We start from the raw sequence: 23,732 nt of genomic DNA on the forward strand, positions 1-23,732 counted from the left end.
TCCTGATCCATCCAACACTACACATACATTTGGCAAATCTCTATTGATTTTGGGTACAGCTACATAAAAGTCTACTAAAATAATATTTTAGTACAATTTTAGCCATTCCAACCTGAGTTCCTGGTTATAAACCAGTGTTTCTACTACATAAAGCCAAAGTAGTCTTTGCTTAAATTACCTTGTTTAGTTTTTTGTTTAAGTAGTTGTAGCTTCTTGACCAAGACTTTGGGTGTTCCTAAATTAACTTGTATTATTGTTGACTCCTTTAGTTAGTATTTTTCCTACATTTCAGGATATAACAGAGATAGAAGAAATTAATTTTACATACCTGCTTTTAAAAAAAGTAGACCTACTTTTTAAAGTAAACTCTACTATGCACAGTACTTGGTGAAATTATTTAATGTCTGTTTCATGAAAATGTACTCAAATTGTACATCAAGTTGTTACTACATTTTGAAAGTATAATTATAATTTTTCCATAAATAAAAAGTACAATTATAATTATTTGGAAACTCGAATATATTTTGTGGGAATTTTGTTTATAATTAATTTGTACTTATCTTCTTAAAATATTTGGTAAAGACCTTTTATTGCCTCTAAACATTATTCTCAGCACTTTTCTTTTAAAGGATGTCAAAAGTTTTTTCTAATAGGAGTAAGCTGAAATTATCTTTAAATTGTAGAACTTGTATTACAATTAAGAATCTAAGTCCTATCAATCTTGGACCTCAATATTGCAGAAGATTATTGTATACTTTCCCTAAAGAATAATAATTTTAAGTGCATTTACTTTATTTACTTATTTATGTATTTCTTTATTATTATTATTTGACGTAACAAACTCCTTGTATTCTAAAGCAGTCAACTGAAAACTGAACATCTGCATGGGAGAAAATGAAAGTATGTATATATCTGCACATTTAAGAATGATGACATCAAAAGCCTATCACTGCTGATAATGTTCTGTTTCTTGGACTGGGTTCAGTAAATGCGTGTATTCAATTTTTGATAATTCATTGAATTTTATAATTACAATTTGTCACTTTGCTGTACTTGCGCTTAACTGAATAAAAATAAGTTTGTTTTTTTAATCAACCACTGTCATGCTCTATTGTTTCTTCTAAGCCTTCTTGTACCAATCAAATTCCACTGCAAACTCAACTTTATTCATTTTTCTATAGAGTCCAGGCACATAATGAAAATGAAGTGAAAAACACTAGATAATGCTGTGGCCTGGGAAGAACTGGGGACAAAGAGGCCAGTCTAAAGCATACAGACGCTACTCAGCTCTAATGAATGGCTGACATATGGGACTGTGGTCCAGTGTTGCCAGGTCCAGATATCTCCATTTTTCTGTCAAATCTATACTTTTTAATATTGGGAACTAATTCAATTTTTTAAGCACTGCAGGTCAAACTAAATATATCTTTGACCCAAGAAGCCTCCATAATGACCAACTCCCCAAGTAGGACCTCACTAAATCTGAGTCCAATTAGAATACATTATTTTATTTATTCTGCTCTTACAGTTAGCAAGTGGGGATGTCTAGAGCCAAAACTAACTCTGATTCTAAAACTCATGCTGTTTCTATCATAAAATACTGCCTGTAAATGTGGTTAAACACTCAGCTACTAACTGAAACGTTGACAGTTCAAATCTACCTAGAGGCACCTTGAAGACAAGCCTGGTGATCTAATTCTGAAAGATCACAGTCATTGAAAACCCTAGGCAGCACAGTTCTACTCTGAAACACGTGGGATCACCAAGAGTTGGGATCGCTCAACTGGTAACTGGTGGTATGTAATTTGACTCCCTGATGCACCTCCACAAAAAGGTGTTATCCTCATTTTACGGACGAGGAAACTAAGGCTCAAAGATATCAGATAATTTATTGTAGAAACTCAGAACAATGTGTCCTGAGTTGAAATGCTTGAGTTCAAATCCTTGCTCCACCACTTATTATTTCCTTAACTTTGGCAAGGTAACTTATCTTCTCTATGCTTCAGTTTCCTCCCCTGATAAACAAGTACAACTAAGCCCTGATGGCACAACGGTTAAGCGCTCAGCTGCTAACCAAAATGTCAGTGGTTCGAATCCAGCACCCACTCTGTGGGAGAAAAGACCTGATGATCTGCTCCAAAGAATACCCAAAAATCCAAACCCATTGCCATCCAGTTGATTCCAATTCATAGCAACCCTATAGGACAGAGTAGAACTTCCCCACAGGGTTTCCAAAGGAGCTGCTGGTGGATTTGAACTGCCGACCTTTTGGCTAGCAGCTGAACTCTTAATTACTTTGCCAACAGGGCTCCACTCCAAAGATTACAGCCTAGGAAACCCTATGGGGTAGTTCTACTCTGTCATACAGGATTGCTATGGTGACACACAATAACAACAGCTCTTACCTCACGAGATTGTTGTGAGGATATATAAAGCACATAGTTCTGCCTGGAACGTAGTAAGTTCTTGTAAGTGTTGTTATTGGCCATTATTATTGCTGCTATTAATAGTATCTCTAAAATGAAACTAAAAGTAACTATCTCTTCACACTTTTTGTATTAAACTAATCCATTAAAATGCTTAGAACTGTGTCTGATACGTAGCTCATTACATGTAATTATATATCCAGCTTAGTTGTCTTTCAAGTACCTTACTCCTAAACTTTGCTGGTTAATTTCTTTACTCTGTGCCTTGTAATAATAAACACAGGTGCTATTATAGGCTGGAAGTATTTTCATTTGTGCAAGTATTTTCCTTAAATGTTTACTTGAAAAATATATAGCTTTGTAGTCTCATGATTACTGCAATGTTTATATCAGTTAGAAATACCTAGTAAAAAAAAAAAATAAAAAAAGTCATGCCCTGTAACGATTGTCCTGATGAGAATTTTGACAACGTAATGAGATTTTATTAAGACTATCAGGAATGGTTACCGCATTCAGAAAACACTCTTTATATTTAGGTGCTCTCTTCTCTACCACTTCTTGTTTCCATAATTTTTCAAAAACTCTAAGTCCCCCACAAAAATATAAAAAAGATGTGCATATAGTACAATAACTCATATTACAAAGTCACACACTAATACACTGGCTCAGCCACAATTTACTTACTTGTGACCCATTTCATGAGCAATCGTAAATGCCAGATTCAAGCCATTGTCTTCAGCAATGATACATTTTCTCTTTTCACTACACATTCCACTCAAGTAAGCGATGCCTAGAAAACATAAATATTAATTACCATATGTCACAATTCAACATGCATATGTTTATACAGGAATTATTAGCAGGAATGAAAAGGATAGTTGTTTTTCACTCCAATGCAGCAAAATTACATTGTGATATCGAGTTCTTATACATAGACATTTTGCGAGAACATACTTAGACATGGATCAATCACCTTTTAATACTCTTTTCAATTTCATATTTTAGATGAAATTATTTTTCTAATTATCCAATTCTCAAAAAGTATACTGTAGGAACACATTTTTTAATGCCACTTTTCATTGTCATTTAAGACTAGCGAATAGTTGTAACTTATAAATCAAAAAGTACTGAATATGTTAAATATTTTTCAATTCTTGGGAATCTCTTAGTTTCAAAGAAATATCTATAAAGTAAAATAAATTACATATACAATATACTTAATTTACATTTATATCTTGAGTTTATAAAATTTTGAAATTTTATTTTATTAAATATTTTAACTAATGTGACATAAAAGCTATTTGCGATATTTGATAAATTGAAAGCGTTTCCTTTGAAAATGTCTTGGCTAATAAGGCTGTATATAGTACAATAACTCAAATTACAAAGCTCCATGGTAATACACCAGCATAGTGTACTAGCAGAGTCCGCAGAGTAGGAGACTGAAGGATTTTTTATGATAAAAACTTCAGCAAGATAGTCGGTCTTTTGGTTTAAAGTATCAGTAAAGACATTACCATCTGAACTCATTAATATTTTTATTCAAAGTTTTCTGTACTATTTTACTAATTAAAACATATTCCTGAATAAATATCATTTAAAAAGGAATTCTAGCAATATGATTAATATAATCAGTGTCACTGAATTGTACATGTAAAAAATGCTGAATTGGCTAATGTTGGGTTATACATATTTTCACAATTTAAAAATTTTTTTCAAAACAAAAGGAATTCTAACCTTATGAAGGTAAGTTTTAAAGTTATTTTTAAATAACTGGACTTACAATAATATCTAGTATTTATTGAATTCATTATATATTCTCATATTCTTATAAAATACTGTTTTAAGTTCATTTTATGGATGAAGCTATTAAGGCCTACACTGATGAAATGTTTTACCAAAGATAATACAATTAATAGTAGAATAGGGTTTCAATCCAGCTTTATCTGGCATCTAACATTTATTCGTTTTTGATAACCACTTGGTGTAGAGCTGCCTCTGGTTAAAGATGGTTGGCTAACTGCTTGTGACCTTTTTTCTCTCTCTAGAAACTTAAGAAATAATGGTAAGGAATAATTACGTTTAAAAGGAAAAAGAAGAATAAATTTCCTTGTCCATGTTTTGGAAACACAGAAGATAAACGGAGTTATATGAAATGATTTAGAAGAAGCCACATCCTAAATGACAGGAAAGAGGAATTTTCTATGAGAGGAGAATTAATGAGTGTGGCCGAACCCCAGGGAAGTTCAAAACTGAGGCGCACAGGGCATTGCTGGAGGGCTGAAAACTGGGAGGTTAGCTGAAAATACATATAAAACCTTGGGTATGGACTGAATTGTTGTTGTTGTTAGATGTCATCAAGTAGGTTCTGACCCATAGCAACCCTATGTACAACAGAAAGAACCACTGCCATCCTCACAGTCATTACTGTTTGAGCCCATTCTTGCTGCCACTGCGTTAATCCATCTCATGGAGGTTCTTCTTTTTTGCTAACCCTCTACTTTACCAAGCATGATGGCCTCTTCCACTGACTGATCCCTCCTAATAACACATCCAAAGCACATGAAACGAAGTCTCACCATCTTCGCTTCCAAAGAACACATGGATTGAATAGTGTCTCTCAAAAAAATGTGTTGAAGTCCTAAAGCCTGTACCTGTGAATTTGATCTTGTTTTGCAATAGGGTTTTTGAAGGTTAACATGACGTCATACTACAGTAGGGTAGGTCCTAATACCACATGACTCCTGTCCTTATAAAAAAGGAGAGTAGACACATGGAGATACAGACAAAGGCGGGAGATGACTTATGAAGATGTATCTACAAGCCAAGGAACACCAAGGATTGTCAGGAGCTACCAGAGGTGAGGAGAAAGGCCTGGGAGAGTTCCTCTCACAGAGTTCTCTAAAGAATCAACACCACCAATACCCTGATTTGGACTCCTATCCTCCAAAACTGTGAGACACTAAATTTCTGCTCTTTCATATTGCCCATGATGTGGTATTTTGTTATGCTAGCTCTAAAAGACTAAGTCACATCTTCATGCTGAATGTCACAGCCTGGTATCAACCGGCCTATTTGGAAAATGGAGATACATTCTTTAAGAAAAATGTGGTATAAACATGTTATTTTTAGAAATATAACTATAGGAAGAAACAGTCAAGAGCTGAAATATACATATAGATGTTACTTTCACTATGTACGTACAAATTAAAAAACAGATCTTATAGAAATTTCACATCTACAAATAGATAAAAGGACTTCTTTATGAATGGGCATATCCTGGCTTATTAAGGTAAATGAAATTATTCCAAAGTAAATCAAGATAAAGGAGAAAGGGAAGCTAAGGATAGTGAAAAAAGGAGAGGTTTGGAGAAGGGAGAAGAGGAAGGCAGTGAAGAGGAGTAAAACATATTCCTTTCTACGGTTAAGGCATCTTCTCTTATTTAGTTGCATGAAACAACAAAGGAAAAAAAAATCTTCAAAACATTTTTAAAGATCATGTGAATTTTAAGAGCACTAAAACATGTACTTATTAATAAAAAAAGTCTTTGGGATAATTGTGAAAATAATCCTTGTTTTGTAATCAAAGGGTGTCTTAGTTATCTAGTGCTGCTATAACAGAAATACCACAAGTGGCTGGCTTTAACAAACAGAAATTTACTCTCTCACAGTTGAGTAGGCTAGAAGTTCAAATTCAGGACATCAGCTCCAGGGGAAGGCTTTCTGCTTCTGTCAGCTCCGGAGGAAGGTCCTTGTCATCAATCTTTCCCTAAACTAGGAGTTTTTCAGCTCAGGAACCCCAGGTCTTCTCCTGGCACTACTTTCTTGGTGGTATGAGATCCCCATGTCTCTCTGCTCCCTTCTCTCTTTTGTATCTCAAAAGAGATTGGTTTTAAATAAGATATAATCCTGTAGATTGAGTCCTGCCTCATAACAAAACCGCTGCTAATCCCACCTCAGCATCATATGTCACATCAGATGACAAAACGGCGGACAATAGCACAATACTGGGAATCATAGCATAGCCAAGTTGACAGATATTTTTGGGAGACACAATTCAATCTATGACAAAGGAGAAAAAAGAAAAGAAGGAAGAGACAGAGGGAGGAGAAAGGAAGGAAAAAGGAAAGAAAAAAGTGGAGAAGAGAAGAAAAAAGAAGGAAAAAAAAGGGAGGGTGAAAGAAATTTATGTCATTAATGGAATATTAAAATTCCCTTGGGCATTTGAAAATGAAAGAAAACTCATTTGAGGTTCAATGTCCTAAAAAATTATCAAATTCAACTGTAATTAGCATCATTTTGTAAAAAAAAAAAAAAAAATTGCCAGTAGGTTGCCCACTTTTTTCAGCACAAATAAAATAATGCCATCACCATGTACAGATTTAAAACTCAGCTAATAGGTTACCGCCATGTCATATACCGATTTGCTACATGGACCGGTAGTTGTAGTTGCCAAATTTAGTCACATTACATTTAAATTTCTTCTCCTGTATCTCCCATCAAATACCATATTTTCCCCAAATAAGAACTGTATTTTCTCTCTTGTTTCTAATTTTTATCTTTTCTATATTTTTATAGTTTTACTGCATTGACTAAGATTTCTAATATATTGTTCACATACATGGGTGGTATTGAGTTCCTTGTTTTTCCCTCAGACATTAACAGGAATGTTTTTATAGTTTCACAAGTGACTATGATGTTTGCTGTAAGACTTTCATGTACATCGTTTATTAGGTTAAGGAAATTACTTCCAATTTAGGCTTGTTACAGGATTTTTTAAAATCGTAAGTTAATACTGAATTTTACTGAATGCCTTTTCTTTATATATTGAGATGTGGGCATGTTTTTTCTCCAATTTTCTTTCCTTAATATAAAGTATGCTAGTGGAGTGTTGGAAACCCTGGTGGTGTAGCGGTTAAGACCCACATCTGCTAACCAAAAGGTCAGCAGTTCAAATATACCAGGCGCTCCTTGGGAACTCTATGGGGCAGTTCTACTCTGTCCTATAGGGTCACTATGAGTCGGAATTGACTTGATGGTAACAGGTTTAGTGGACTGTTGTGATTTTCAAGTATCCTTTTTTTTTTTTAATTCCTGTGATACTAAATTTTGTTATTTACATTCATAAAAACAGTTGAGAACCTATGATATATTTTACAATATATAAAACTGTATAACGCAGCAGAAGTTATCTGTTCCTTAGAAACTTACCCAAATTTTGCATATAAACAAATCTTGGGCTGGTGTGGCTTTTTGGAAGGCAGTGGGTGGGGATATCTGTATCTGATTAACCATTTAATGTGTTACATAGTTTTTGGTTCATACAAGTTTTTTTTCTTTTTAATAACTTTCTAAAATGTATTTTCCTATAAAATTATCAATTGTATGATTTTCAAATATACTGCCATAAAATTCTTCTTAGAAATTTATCACGAACTCTGCATCTTTACTTAGTCTATAATTGTGCCCCACTATTTTTTCTTAAGGGGCTCTGGTGATGCAGTGGTTAGGCGCTCAGCTGCTAATTGAAAGGTTCATGGTTAGAACCCACCAGCCCCTTTCCAGGAGATAGATGTGGCAATCTGATCCCATAAAGATTACAGCATTGGAGACCCTAAGGGCCAGTTCTACCCTGTCCTATAGGTCACTATGAGGTGGAATGGATTCAATGACAATGGGAGTTGTTGGTAATATTTTGTCTTTCCATTCTCTTTCTCTTATTGTTATTCATCTTTCTAGAGGGATATTTCCCTAGTTTTCTAAAAGAATAAATTTTGAGATTGTTAATTCATTTAATCATTTTAAAATTTCTTTCCTTAGTACTTTCTTTGGGTTTTCTCTATTCTTTTTCTAGATTCTAGAGTTGAAGTTAAAGACGTAAGTCATTTATATCTAATTCTTCTTTCACTGTCACTCAGTTCTAAAATTTTTGTAGTTTCTTTTGTAATGTCTTCTTTAATTCATGAGTTACCTAGGGTAATATTTTCATGTTCAAACATATGTTTTTTTTTAATTCTTTGTTTATTGATTTCAAACTTAATTTGATTGTTGTCAAAGCACTGTCTACATGATAATAATCCTTTCACATATTTGAGGCTTTCTTTGTGTCCTGCTACGCACTTATTTTCTACATGAATCTTAAGTGTACTGTTTCTACTTATCTGTCTTATGCCTCACTTACAATTCAAATTTTTTTGTGTTTCTGTTCTGTTTTGTTCGCATGTTAAAATGTGAACTTACAGCACCATCATAACTTAAAGTCTTAAACTGAAGGAGTAATTAGGAAAAAATATATGATTTTGGGAAGAGAACAGAGTTCTCTATTCGGAAGAGAACAATTAAGTTCTAAAGCACAAAAACATGAAATGAAATGATACATTAAAAGAACACAGCTGATCCCATGGATATTAAAAGGATAATAAAGAAATACTATGAACAACTCTATGCCCACAAACTGACAACATAGATGAAATGCACCAATTCTTTGAAAGGTACAACCAAGCAAAACTCACACAAGTAGAAATAGATAATCTGAATAGGCCTGTATCTATTAAAGAAATTGAATCAACAATTAATAACCTTCCAAATCAGAGAATATGAGGCCTGTGGGTTTCACTTGTGAATTCTACAAAGCATTCCATTAATGGGAAGTGACAGAGTGGAGATTTGTGTAAAAAAAAATAAAAGTGCCTGGAAAAAAGGCGAGTAATGAATGGTAGATAGTAGCTTTGTTACTAGTGCAGATTTTAAACTTTTAGAGACTTGAGCAAGTCATATGCCCGAGGGAAAGGGTGTTAAAAGAGAAAGTGTGAAGACATAGGAGAGTTGAGAAGCCAGTAATGAAACAATAATTTTGAGATGGCAGGAAAGATTAGTTGTGGACAGAAACCAGGACCCTCTTACAAGGAGAAGGGGGAAGAAGATAAAGAAGACAACAGTTAGAAATTTATTTTAGGTCTGATGGGAATTAAGGCAGGAACTTTTTCCTGAAATTTTTGTATGTCTAAGTCAAAAAGAAGTCAACGTCATCTGATCTATGGGTCAAAGGGTGAATGGGAATTGGATAGTGGTTTTTAGAAAAGAAACAAGAGCTTGGAATATTAACTGAGGGAAATCAGAAGGACTCAAATAAGTACTAGGGGTATGCATGAATTGGTCAGAAAACAGGTCAGTCCAGATGAGGATAGAGACCATGAGCCTGGTGTAGCATGTGTCCAATTGACTGATATCCAATATTATGACTGAAACAGAGAAGCACAATATATTTGGATTCGATTTGGGTTGTGGGTCACAGATCAGGTATAAAGGAAGAACCAAGGGTTATGAGAGTTGGAAGTACAGATAAAGTGAAAGAAGGGGTAGAACTTGTAGGGATCTATGGTGGATAAGTAAAGAAGTAAAGCTAGAGGCAGATTGATAATTTAGAGAATGCAGTGGTTGGGAAAATGGAGTCGTCAATGAAATAAAAAGCAGACACCTTAGGAAACAGTGAATAAGTACTAGAGATTGTGATCAGAGAGTAGAATTTAAGGATTTAAGACTTCAGAGGTTAAGTTCCATGACATGACTAAATGTTGTCAAAGGAATAGAGCAGGGTAGAAGTAAAGTTCATAAAGGCTTAGGTCAAAGAATTATCAAGTAGTGTTGGTGGATTGATCATAACATGGAAATGAAATTGCACCCAATCAGCTGAATTCAGGAAAGTGAGAAAGGGGACTAAAATCCATAGGAAATTTGGCAAGGGACCAAGGAGATCAAGTGATCACAATGACAGTGAGGGATAAGATGGTAAAGCTTAAGAGCTTGAGGTTCAAATGAGGTTTTTCTATGCGGATGGAAGAGCTTTTTTATTTAGGAGTAGCACTGAAGAGCAAGAGGAAGGAACAGATACACAATTTTTGTTTGTTCCTTGCTCCAACCTTCTGACATAAGGGAAAAGAAAGAATGAACAATATCCTCTCTGGGGGCCCTAGGTTTCTCACCAGGTTAAGGACAATCAGAGGACTTTTATGTGGTTATTAAAAAATATACGTATATGGTAATAAAAATGATATTTTATAATAAGGAAGATATATCTTATAAAATAAAATTTATATAATTTTTTAATATAAAATGTAATTTGAAAATGCAGAGTACATATTTTTATGGAACTAAGATTACAACGATGTATTTAAAATTTTCCTACCACCACATATTCATAGGAAAAAAAGACTAAACATGTTTGCTAATTTGTTACAGCAGTTGTACTACGTGCTAAGACTATTGGTGAATTTTCTTCTTTTCCCATTTTCCAAATTCATGTAAATGTCTATAATAATTTTACAACGGGAAAATGTAAAGCCTTATGAATATGGTAATCATGTCTCTGAATTTTGAATGGCAATTAAGAAATCTCTTATAGACTGAAGTATCATTTAAAATTCAAAGATGACCCTCTACTCCTATTCTGCTTTTACTTAAGTATAAAGTCGGAATCTTCAACTAAAACTCTGATAAATTCAAATTGCATTTCCTCTATTTTTGGCACACCAAGGAGTTTTTCTTTGAATTGAAAGTTATGGAGAATAAGTGTAACCATGACTAATTTAAATGACTTGCATTTTTCTATTTAAAAGCCCATGCTTTTCAGGTCCTTTCAAGAACTCACATGTTTCTTATTATAATAGGGGGTAGGGGTGAGGAGAGGAAAGGATTTAACACAGCTGTTATTTAAAGATAGATGTAATGCAGATCCTTTTCAAAGTACTCTTTAATATATATATATATAAAAAACAACCCAGTGCCCTTCAGAGTTCTTTAATATATAGAACTCTGAAAAAGCAAAGCAAACAAAAAAAAAAAAATCCTCTCGTTTCTCACCTAAAAATGAATCAAGTCATACACCAAGAGTAAACAGAATTTCTCATCTGAAAACAAAACACACTATCCTACAACATGACAGGACGTACCTCCTGAAGATAGCTGGAGATCTTTAAGAGCTTACAGGATACACTATACCATAATGCACTAGACAGGAAGTCAGAAGTTTTTATGAAATCAGATAGATGTGTCCTAACAAAAGGAAGTAGTCTGACTCCTGACTGTTGTTTCAACCACTAGGTAAGCTACTTGACTTCAAAATCCTGTCTCTCCTAGTTACTGGTCATACAGTTCTACCTAGTATAAATTACTTCAATTTCCTCATATGTAAAATGGGGATAACTTTACAGCCTAGCTTATAAGTTTGCTGTGAGGATTGACACATAGTAAGCATCAGAAAATAGCACCTTTTAATATAATTGTTGAAATAACTACTCTCTTTAAAAATTCAATAAAATTGTAAAAAATTAAAAAAGCTAGTCACAACATTTAATAGTACATTTTCACTTTCTAGGTCATCAATCTACAGGTTACTGTAGCAATTACATACATTAGAATGTTATATAGATTTAGAGAGCGATACACATAAGAGAACAATAGTATTTTACTGATTGATAAATTCTGAGTAGAGATGCAATACTTTTCTCTGGCATATTCTTATTTTAAGAAGTTCAATTAAGAAATAATGTCAACTATTACTTCAGGCCTGATGTGGCAAGTAATCTAGTAAGTTAAAACGTATCAAAGGAACTATTCAAAGATGAATAGATGCTGAGAAATGCCTTTACGAATGTAAGCACAGACGTACTTATTTTAAAACATTATCATTCAAACATAAGTATATACATAAAATATTATGGGAGTTAGAAAAGAGATGTCAGAAGGGGAAAACTCAAAGCAGGCAAGGCTTTTAGAGAAAAAAAAAATTGCCAATATTACTGTTTACATAAGAGTTAGCTACAGAAAGACAGTGAAGGTACAAAGGACTAGGCAAGGAAAAGGTAAGAATATTCTTATGAGAGTTAATGTTTCTCACAGAGGTGGTAGTTTAGATTATTTAAGTGGGCAAGCCATAGAGTACTTTTCTGCATCAGCACTTCATTTAGTATATCCTCAACAATAAGGGCGTTAAAGGCTTACATAGATAAAAATCCTTGAAACAAAGACTAATATAGAATGTGATTCAATACAGGGTCCTACATAAAAGTAAATGAATTAAACTTGCTTGGGAAAAAAAATTCTTGGTTTGGATTTTAAATAATTCATCCATTTTGGGCTAAAATGGACATCCATAAACATAACAATAAAAATAAATGCAATGAAAAAGAATCACCAAATAAAATTTCCCAAAACTAGTGTTACATACTTAATATTTTTAAAATATACTTTAAGAAAAAAAATTACTATAAAGATGATCATTAATTATATAACTATCAGAAGCATTTGGCAATACTAAATATATATATGTATCTGGTAATTCAGTCTCAAACTGATGATAAAATAAGACTATTCTAAAATCCTATGCAGATATTATCCAATCTCTTTTATAACTGACAGATTAAATAGATAAAAATAAATAAGAATATAAAGATACAGAGGATCTAAACACTTCATGTAAGTTTGACATAATATACACACACAACCTTGCAATTAGAAGATATACATCATCTTTAAACATATATCAAACTTTTTTAAAAATTACAAATTCCATCAAAGAACAGTATATATCTAAAGGTTAATATCATAGAGAATATTCTCTAACCTCACTACAATAAAATTAAAATCAACAAAACAATCGTTACTCTTCCAGTTCTTTCTCCTTTTCTCCCTCCTAATAAATGGTATTTAAAAATAGACTTCTAAATAACTCATGGATCAAGGAAGAGAAATCGCAATGGAAATTACAAGCATTTGGAAATAATTTCACCCACTCATTACATAACAACATTATTGAGACACAAAGTAGAGTAGTTCACAACGGTCCAGTGTTATTGCTGAGAACAACTAGGAAAGTTGAATAGAATAGAAAAATAATAATTTTAAAGGATCAGAGAACTGCAGAAACAAAAGAATTGGTTTTAAAATCCTAAAAATAGGAGAAACTCTCAAAGGTGAGCTGAACATCCACAGCCACTTTTTCCGTGGTGCTATTAGCTGAGGCTGAAAAGCTAGGCTTCACCCAGGAAGAGGACAATTGCAGAAGCAAAGAGGAAACACACACACACACACACACACATACGCACACACACAAACAACCGACAGATCTGGTGGTTACAGAGGGCTGGAGTGCCACTCTCAAGAAAATTGCCATATTCTAAAAATACATGGGGTAAATAGACTTTAAAGAGCTAAACCTAAAACCTTGGAAGATCACAGCAGAATTGCCACGTGGACTTGCCAGTCGATCTCTTAATTGAAAGTCATAGAATTCCATGATTGAGAACCAAACCAAAAACCAAACCCAGTGCCATCAAGTCGATTCCGACTCATAGTGACCCTAGAGAACAGAGTAGAACTGCCCCATAGAGTTTCCAAGAAGCGCCCCGCAGATTCAAACTGCCGACTCTTTGGTTAGCAGCCATAGCACTTAACCACTATGCCACCAGGGTTTCCATGATTGAGAAAGAGTGGGAACTTCCAGAGAACTTTACTCAAAGTGTAAACCACCTTGACAAAGCATAGTCCTCAACTGGACTAAGATCACTAGTCCTCCATACTGTCTAGAAAAGGAATGATTAAACACTTTCTCTCATATGATAACATCATCTGGCACCTCTACTGTTTTTCATACACAGTGTGGATAACTGAATAACAACAAAAATACCAGGTATGGTAAGGGAAGACATATATGACCAAAGAAACAAAGAAAACTGTCACCTAGAATTGATCAAATTTTTTAGTAAGCAGACATGGATTTTAACATAACTGGGGTTAGTATGTTAAGGAACATAGAGGCAAAGATGGACTACATTGAAGAAAAATTGAGAAACTACAAAAAGAATCAAATGGACATTCTTAATCTGAAAAAACACAATATTTGAGATTAACACAATAGATTCAAGATGGAAAACAGAATAAAGGAACAGATTACTGGATAGATTTGTTGACTGAAAATATGCAAATTCAAGCAAATAAAATGAGAGAGAAAAAAGAATGGAGCATAAGATATATTTAGGACACAGTCACAGGTTTTACTTACTTGTAACTTGAATTCTAGAATAAGAGGAGCGAGATAACAAGACGTGAATTTACTCGAGAGCTAACGGCCAAGTGTTTTTCAAAAAATTGGGTTAAAATTTCAATATGGTTTAAAAGATATCAACACACAGACTAAAAATGCCCAGTAAGACAAAGTAGAAAAAACAAAGCTGCATCTCAAAACTGCTTAAAACAAAAGAAGGCAATTTAAAAAGCACCCAGAGAAAAAAGAAACATTACTTTAAAGTAACAACAGTAAAACTGACAGCCACCTTCACAACAAAAACAATAAAAGCTGAAAGATAACGGAACGGCAGCTCTGAAGTTTGATAGGAAAAAAAGTCTCTAATCTCTAATTCTATACAAACTGAAACTATTTTTTTAAAAATAAAGGTACGATAAAGACGTTTTTATACAAACAAAAAGTGAAGGCCTACAACTGCAAAAGATGTTAATTTTTCTTTCTTCAGACAGAAGGAAAAATCACCTCAGGCTGAAACATGGAAATACAGGAGGAATGAATAACACCAGGAAGAGGAAATATATGGGTAACTATAAACAATTATCTTTATAAACAATTATTGAATACACAAACAATAATTATAATATCTTTCAAAGTTTAAAATACAGAGAACTAAAATACATGCCACAATATGTAGTAGGGGGCTACAGATCAAATTGTGTCACCCCAAAATAAGTATTGGAATCCTAACCCATGTATGTGGGAACGCAATCCTGTTTGGAAACATGGTTTTCTGTGTTGTTAATTAGATCATACTTGAGTTGGGTAGGTTGTAAATTTAGTCACTTTTGAATTATAAAAAGAACAGATCAGACACAGAGACACACACATAAAGGAGAAGAAGGGGGTCCCCGTGAGGATCATCTACAAGCCATGAAACCAAGGAACACCTAGGACTATCTACAAGGAAGGAATCAACACAGCAGAGACCATGGTTTGGACTTTTAGCCTCCAGACCTGTGAGAAAATAAACGTCTGCTCTTTAAAGCCACCTACATGTGGTATATATTTTACAGTAGCACTAGGTAACTAAGACGCTGGAGATTCACTTACATGTGGGGAACTTCATTAAGATCAAGTCTTCAAAAGTTTTAGTGGTAAAGTGATAAGCGTTGTGATATCTCAGGTAATCGCATACAAAAAAGTACAATATATAACTAACAACTTGAGGGAAAATGGCATACAAATATTGAATTACCTGTAAAAAAAAAAAAAGCAAAAAAGGAAGAAAAAAATATGAAAACATGAAACAAAGTCAAATAGAAAAGAAACAGCATTTAATATCAATACTTTCATTAAATAAAATGTACTAAGTATTCTAAATCAGAGGCTAAGATTAAAAGAACTAACTCTTTTCTATTTGCAAGAGTTATACTTTAAACATAAGAATATAGACAGGCTAAAGGTAAAAGCATGGGAAAATGATATAGTATGTACACACTAATCAAAATAGAGATAGGATGATTATACTAATATTAAAAATATATAAATACATTCAATAAATGGGATTTAAGGCAGAAGCATCAAGAGATAATGACATTTTTCAATGGTAAAAGGGTCACTCTAACAAGAAGACATCACAATTTTCTATCCGTATTTAGTCAATAACCAAGCGTAAAAACATATAAAGTAAAACTGGCCGTAATTATAAGAAAAAACGACAAATCTGAAATCATAGTGAGAGGCATTAGTATGTTTCTCTTGGTAGCTGACAGAACAAACAGAAAAACCATTCACTAAGGACATAAAAAAATCTGAAAACAAAATTAGCAAGCCTACCTTAATTAGCATAATAGAACACTGTGCCCAACTGCACGTTCACATTCTTTACAAGCGTACACAGGACATGTATAAATATTGACCATATGCTCAGTACTGAAGAGAACCTCAGCGAATTTCAAACATGGAAATCATCCAAAGCATGTTCACTGTCCACGATGGAAATAAGCTCAAAATCAAGAACTGAAGAGATAACTAAAGAAACAAAACGAAAGCAAATTGCCTAGAAATGAGATAGTATACTTTTAAATAATCCACAGGTCAAAGAATAAATTATAATGGAAATTATAAAAATAAGTCATAATAAAAATAGAACATTTCCAAAAATGTGTGGCTGAAACGAAAGCAGTGCTTAGGGAAATTCAGAGGCTTGAACTCATATCTTAGGAAAAAAAAATAAACATGAAAAATCAATGATTAAAGCCCTACAAACCAAAAAAAAAAAACCCTAAACCCACTGCCATTGAGTCGATTCCAACTCACAGTGACCCTATAGGACAGGGCAGAACTGCCCCACAGGGCTTCCGAGGGGCATCTAGTGATTCAAACTACCGACTTTTTGGTTAGCAGCTGTAGCACTTAACCACTACACCACCAGAGCTTAAAGCCCTACAAGGAGCTGGGAAAATAAGGCAGCGTCAGAGACAAGTATGAGGGAGGAAATAATTAAGTAAAGAAGAAAATCAATGAAGTAGAAAAAAAGTGTACAAAATAAAAATCAGAAAAAATTGATAATTCCTTAGCAAACTAATAAAGAATAAGACATAACTACAAATTATTAATATTAGAAACAAATCCTGAGACATTAAAACACTAAGAGGAAGGTAATATAAATAACAAGTATGCTGCTAAATTTTACAATTTACCAAAGCTGACAAAAAATCTAAAATCTAAAATGTCCTATAATTCTCTCCCTTATTCATTCTACTCTAGGTATCTTAGCTTTTTTTTTTTTTTTAATCTCTCAAACGTGACAAGCACATTTCCACCTTAGAAGTTTTTCACAGACTTTTTTCTCTGCCTATAACATTCTCTCCCTAGATATCTAACCCCAGATATCTGCTGGGCTCTCTGATCTTCAAATCTTTTCAAATATCACTTTTTTTAGTGTGACATTTATTGACTACCACATTCAAAATTATAAATGCTCTCTCCTTGCCCTGGAACTCTCCGATTATCCCTTACACGGAGACACTAGTTTTTCTATAGCAGTTCCATATACTGTGCCAATCAACTTAATATACATTGACTGTCTTCCCATCAAAATGTAAGCATCATGAGGGCAGAGAAATATTGAAAAATGAATTTCTTCACTCCCCAACACATAGAACAGTGTCTGAAACTCTCAGGAGTTTGATAAATATTTAAGTGAATGAATTAAAAATTCATGTGTGTTTTGTATTATATAATGTTGACAATTTCTGAAATGTATTAATGTACATTTCTCTTTTGTATTTCCATGTAGGTGATGTTTTCCTAGTCATCCAAAGGCATCTCTCTGATGGTAGGTGCAGAAGAAAAAGAATTAATTCCTTTGGTTACTCTTGAGGACAGTGGATTGGAAAACCTCACACCAATATAGGATGGCTCCAAAGAATTAATGATACTGTGTGATTAGGCAGAGAGAAGGACTGAGTTACCATTGCTGAGCCTACTTTGATTCTCACTGCCATGGAAGGTACTCAGGAGAGAGGCCAGACAACCCTGCCATGGAGACAGAGGGGTAGGGAGGTGGCGTCTAACCCAGGGTCCATTTAAAGGGTATGGCTGAAGCTCAGTAGTGCAACCAGTAGCAGTATAAATTGGAAGGATGAAGTTTGGGCAGGGTGGGAAGATGAAAGGGGGGAAAGATGAGTCTCACTGGAAAGTTAAGGACCCCTAGCCGTACCACAATACTTGAGTCTTATCCTCAAGTATCCTGTATCCTTGGCAGCCAAGATTAGCAGTGTGTTCCATTACTAAGAAGAATGAAGAATACACTGCAAAGAGCAGGGTCTCGAGAGAACCTATGAGTCCTGATCCACAGCCCATCTCCCCAGCTACTTGGAAAGGATAGATGAGAGGTGAAGGGGGCCATTTGGAAACAATGAGTATTTAGCTGAAAGAAAGCAAGGTTCATGAATAAGGCCATTTAAACATTAATTCACAGGTTTATGTTTTTATTTTCTTGAAATCAAGTGAGGTAGCGACTTGTGAGAAAGATTTAATACCCTGTAGAAAGTGAATGCTACGTGTATCGAGGCAAAATTAACTGCAGATGGAAATTTACATGTTAATATTTTTTTCTAAAGCAAAAATAAATAAAACAGTGGATCACTCATTTTATTATTCTAAGGCATGATGCAAGTTCAGTGAACTACTGGACTAGTTACATATATAGACCCCTTCTGAATATTTGGAAACTTTTATGTGAAATATTAATGTGTTGTGAGAAAAGAAAAAAGAAGGATATAAAAGATGGTGCAAGTAAACGTACAAGAAAAATAGTGAAAGAAAGGGAACCCAGAGGGACAGCAGTATGTAGGATAAGCAGAGGGGACAGATTCCTCAGTTCTGCTCTTCGGAGAGATAGAGAAGACATCATGGTGAAGGATACAAAAATAAGTTTTGTTGTTCCTATTGTTGTTTTTGCAATTTATGCTTTAATATTCATGGTAGAGGGAATGCACAGCACTGAGGCTCATCCACTCCCTACCCCCCAGCCCCGACATTGAAACGATGAGAGCTCCTTCTGTACAGTGGGAAGAGTAATTTTAAAAATGTGTGCCCATAAGTTGGTTTTGTGCTCTCACTATTGTATTCTAGGTTTATTCTAGACCATGTTCACTTCTCATATCTCTTAAGAAAAGGTAAGCGCAGATTATGAAAGGGTTTAAGAAGCTAAACCAGACTCTAATCCTTCTCTAATGTATATTACTGTCCGTTGAAACATCATTAAAAAAACATACCATGTGAAATTCTTAAATTTCAGAACAACTCTGAAAAGATAGTGCTTATGGCACACAGAACAAGCCGTACATGGTAGATCACACATCTAGATCTTGTAAACCAATAGTGAGAAATTTACAGCACAGTCTACTACAAACACAGCTGAAGACCGGTATTCTCATTGCTATGTCAGTTTTGCAAAAAGATGAATCATGAGTTTTTAAGCTTTCAATATGCCTTCTCTCTCTCACACACACACAAACACATACACACAAAATTAATTAGGTTTACTGATTTCATCTGCCTTGGAGATTAACAAACTGTCATGGCTTTAAAAATAGGTAAGATGAATCACAGCTGAGGATTTTTGTGAAGTAAGTTTAAGGATACAGCTGGAAAAATTTAAAAGCGTTCTGATTGCATATAAATCAGGAATTTTGGCTAACATATTTTTATAATGTTATAACGTAATCATATCCTGAAGGCATTAAACAGGCACAATTAAAACTAAAAAATCATGCTACTAAAAGCTATATAAACTGCTTTTTTAGTATATTAATACAATAACTAATGTTGTTGTTGTTGTTAGGTGCCATCAAGTCGGTTCCAACTCATAGCGACCCTATGCACAATGGAACGAAACACTGCCCAGTCCTGCGCCATCCTTACAATCGTTATGCTTGAGCTCATTGTTGCAGCCACTGTGTCAATCCACCTCGTTGAGGGTCTTCCTCTTTTCCACTGACCCTGTACTCTGCCAAGCATGATGTCCTTCTCCAGGGACTCATCCCTCCTGACAACATGTCCAAAGTATGTAAGACGCAGTCTCGCCATCCTTGCTCTAAGGAGCATTCTGGCCGCAATTCTTCCAAACAGATTTGTTCATTCTTTTGGCAGTCCATGGTATATTCAATATTCTTCGTCAACACCACAATTCAAAGGTGTCAACTCTTCTTCGGTCTTCTTTATTCGTTTTCCAGCTTCCACATGCATATGATGTGATTGAAAATACCATGGCTTGGGTCAGGCGCACCTTAGTCTTCAGGGTGACATCTTTGCTCTTCAACACTTTGAAGAGGTCCTTTGCAGCAGATTTGCCCAATGCAATGCGTCTTTTGATTTCTTGACTGCTGCTTCCATGGCTGTTGATTGTGGATCCAAGTAAAATGAAATCCTTGACAACTTCAAACTTTTCTCCGTTTATCATGATGTTGCTCATTGGTCCAGTTGTGACGATTTTTGTTTTCTTTATGTGTAATCCATACTGAAGGCTGTGGTCTTTGATCTTCATTAGTAAGCGCTTCAAGTCCTCTTCACTTTCAGCAAGCAAGGTTGTGTCATCTCCATAACGCAGGTTGTTAATGAATCTTCCTCCAGTCCTGATGCCCCGTTCTTCTTCATATACTACAGCTGCTCATAGTATTTGTTCGGCACACAGATTAAACAGGTATGGTGAAAGAATACAACCCTGACCCACACCTTTCCTGACTTTAAACCAATCAGTATCCCCTTGCTCTGTCCGATCAACTGCCTCTTGATCTATATAAAGGTTCCTTATGAGCACAATTAAGTGTTCTGGAATTCCCATTCTTTGCAGGGTTATCCATAGTTCGTAATGATCCACACAGTCGAATGCCTTTGCATAATCAATAAAACACAGGTAACCATCCTTCTGGTATTCTCTGCTTTCAGCCAGGATCCATCTGACGTAAGCAATGATATCCCTGGTTCCACATCCTCTTCTGAAACCAGACTGAATTTCTGGCAGTTCCCTGTCGATATACTGCGGCAGCCGCTTTTGAATGATCTTCGGCAAAATTTTGCTTGAGTGTGATATTAATGATATTGTTCTATAATTTCCACATTCCGTTGGATCACCTTTCTTGGGAATAGGCATAAATATGGATCTCTTCCAGTCATTTGGCCAGGAAGCTGTCTTCCATATTTCTTGGCATAGACAAATGAGCACCTCCAGCATTGCATCTGTTTGTTGAAACATCTCAATTGATATTCCATCAATTCCTGGAGCCTTGTCTTTCGCCAATGTTTTCAGAGCAGCTTGGACTTCTTCCTTCAGTACCATCGGTTCCTGATCATATGCCACCTCTTGAAATGGTTGAATATCGACTAATTCTTTTTGGTATAATGACTCTGTGTATTCCTTCCATCTTCTTTTGATGCTTCCTGGGTCGTTTAATATTTTCCCCCATGGAATCCTTCACTATTGCAACTCGAGGCTTGAAATTTTTCTTCAGTTCTTTCAGCTTGAGAAACGCCGAGCGTGTTCTTCCCTTTTGGTTTTCCATCTCCAGCTCTTTGCACATGTCATTATAATATTTTACTTTGTCTTCTCGAGAGGCCCTTTGAAATCTTCTATTCAGTTCTTTTACTTCATCAATTCTTCCTTTTGCTTTAGCTGCTCGACGCTCAAGAGCAAGTTTCAGAGTCTCCTCTGACGTCCATCTTTGTCTTTTCTTTCTTTCCTGTCTTTTCAGTAACCTCTTGCTTTCTTCATGGATGATGTCTTTGATGTCATTCCACAACTCGTCTGGTCTTCGGTCACTAGCGTTCAATGTGTCAAATCTATTCTTCAGATGGTCTCTAAATTCAGATGAGATATACTCAAGGTCATATTTTTGCTCTCATGGACTTGCTCTGATTTTCTTCAGTTTCAGCTTGAACCTGCATATGAGCAATTGACGGTCTGTTCCACAGTCAGCCCCTGGCCTTGTTCTGACTGATGATATTGAGCTTTTCCATTGTCTCTTTCCACAGATGTAGTCAATTTGAGTTCTGTGTGTTCCACCTGGCGAGGTCCATGTGTATAGTCGCCGTTTATGTTGGTGAAAGAAGGTATTTGCAATGAAGAAGTTGTTGGTCTTGCAAAATTCTATCACTCGATGTCCGGCATTGTTTCTATCACCAAGGCCATATTTTCCAACTACTCATCCTTCTTCTTTGTTTCCAACTTTTGCATTCCAATCGCCAGTAATTATCAATGCATCTTGAATGCGTGTTTGGTCAATTTCAGACTGTAGCAGCTGATAAAAAGTCTTCTATTTCTTCATCTTTGGCCCTAGTGGTTGGTGCATAAATTTTAATAATAGTCGTATTAACTGGTCTTCCTTGTAGGCATATGAATATTATCCTATCACTGACAGCGTTGTACTTCAGGATAGATCTTGAAATGTTCTCTTTGACAATGAGTGTAACACCATTCCTCTTCGAGTTGTCATTCCCAGCACAGTAGACTACATGATTGCCTGATTCAAAATGGCCAATACCAGTCCATTTCAGCTTACTAATGCCTAGGATATTGATGTTTATACGTTGCATTTCATTTTTGACGATTTCCAATTTTCCTAGATTCATATTTTGTACATTCCAGGTTCCGATTATTAATGGATGTCTGCAGATGTTTCTTCTCATTTTGAGTTGTGCACCAACAGCAAATGAAGGTCCCGGAAGCTTTACTCCATCCATGTCATTAAGGTCGACTCTGCTTTGAGGAGGCAGCTCTTCCCCAGTCATCTTTTGAGTGCATTCCAACCTGGGAGGCTCATCTTCCAGCACTGTATCAGAGAATGTTCCGCTGCTATTCATAAGGTTTTCACTGGCTAATACTTTTCAGAAGTAGACTACCGGGTCCTTCTTCCTCGTCTGTCTTAGTCTGGAAGCTCAGCTGAAACTTGTCCTCCATGGGTGACCCTGCCGGTATCTGAATACCGGTGGCATGGCTTCCAGCATCACAGCAACACACAGGCCCCCACAGTACAACAAACTGACAGACACGTGGGGAAAATAACCAATAGCATGCATTAATACAAACAAACCAACTGAAACTTCAAAAGAGTTTGGCAAAACATTCTGTTTTCATCATCCTCTTTTTCAATCATATTATTACTTTTCATAATATTATAATCAGTGTTTTTTATTCTGGTAAAGAAATACTTCTATAAACTGAAGAAATCTGAATAATACAATGTTTCAAAGTGATGTTCTTAAATCTCTAATATTTAAATTATTAAGTTTATTATAATGTTTTGATACAGTTTGTTAAATAAAACACATTTACTTAAGGACAAGTGATTACATTCTAGATACATTTTTAAGATCTTAGTTTTTTAGATTTGTAGAGGTGATTAATAATTTTTAAAAACTGGTTAAAAATCTTCTCAAAAATGATTTTATACTTTCTAAAATTCTGATTGAAGTTCAATGACAGGTTTTTCATGATCTATTTTCTCCATTAAGCATAAATAAGGCAAAATGCAAAGACTGAAGTTCTAAGGATAGATATTCTTGTGTTAAAGACTCTAGGATTTGAGTTACAGCCTAGAACCTTAGCTTTGTGACAATGGGAAAGTTAGTACTCCTTTCTAACCCTCAGTGTCCCAACATTAAAATTGAAATAATACCTTGTCTTCAGGATGCTAATTTGGATAACAATTCAAGCATATGTTGGCCTCTGAAACACAGTAACCATTAAACACTTAACTTAGTTTTTTTTTTTTTTTTTT

At 34.9% G+C, this 23,732-nt stretch overlaps 1 protein-coding gene across 1 annotated transcript in view; it reads right to left on the reverse strand.

Moving 5' to 3' along the window:
• ADAMTS19 (ADAM metallopeptidase with thrombospondin type 1 motif 19) overlaps positions 1–23,732 on the reverse strand; it is a 326,216-nt gene that overhangs the window by 170,079 nt on the left and 132,405 nt on the right. The window contains exon 8 of the mRNA XM_064275572.1: positions 3,111–3,216. Within this exon, the coding sequence (XP_064131642.1) occupies positions 3,111–3,216 (106 nt within the window). The remainder of the gene's footprint in view (positions 1–3,110; positions 3,217–23,732) is intronic.

This window comes from Loxodonta africana, chromosome 2 (genome assembly GCF_030014295.1).
Source record: "Loxodonta africana isolate mLoxAfr1 chromosome 2, mLoxAfr1.hap2, whole genome shotgun sequence".
NCBI classification, from domain to species: Eukaryota; Metazoa; Chordata; class Mammalia; order Proboscidea; family Elephantidae; genus Loxodonta; species Loxodonta africana.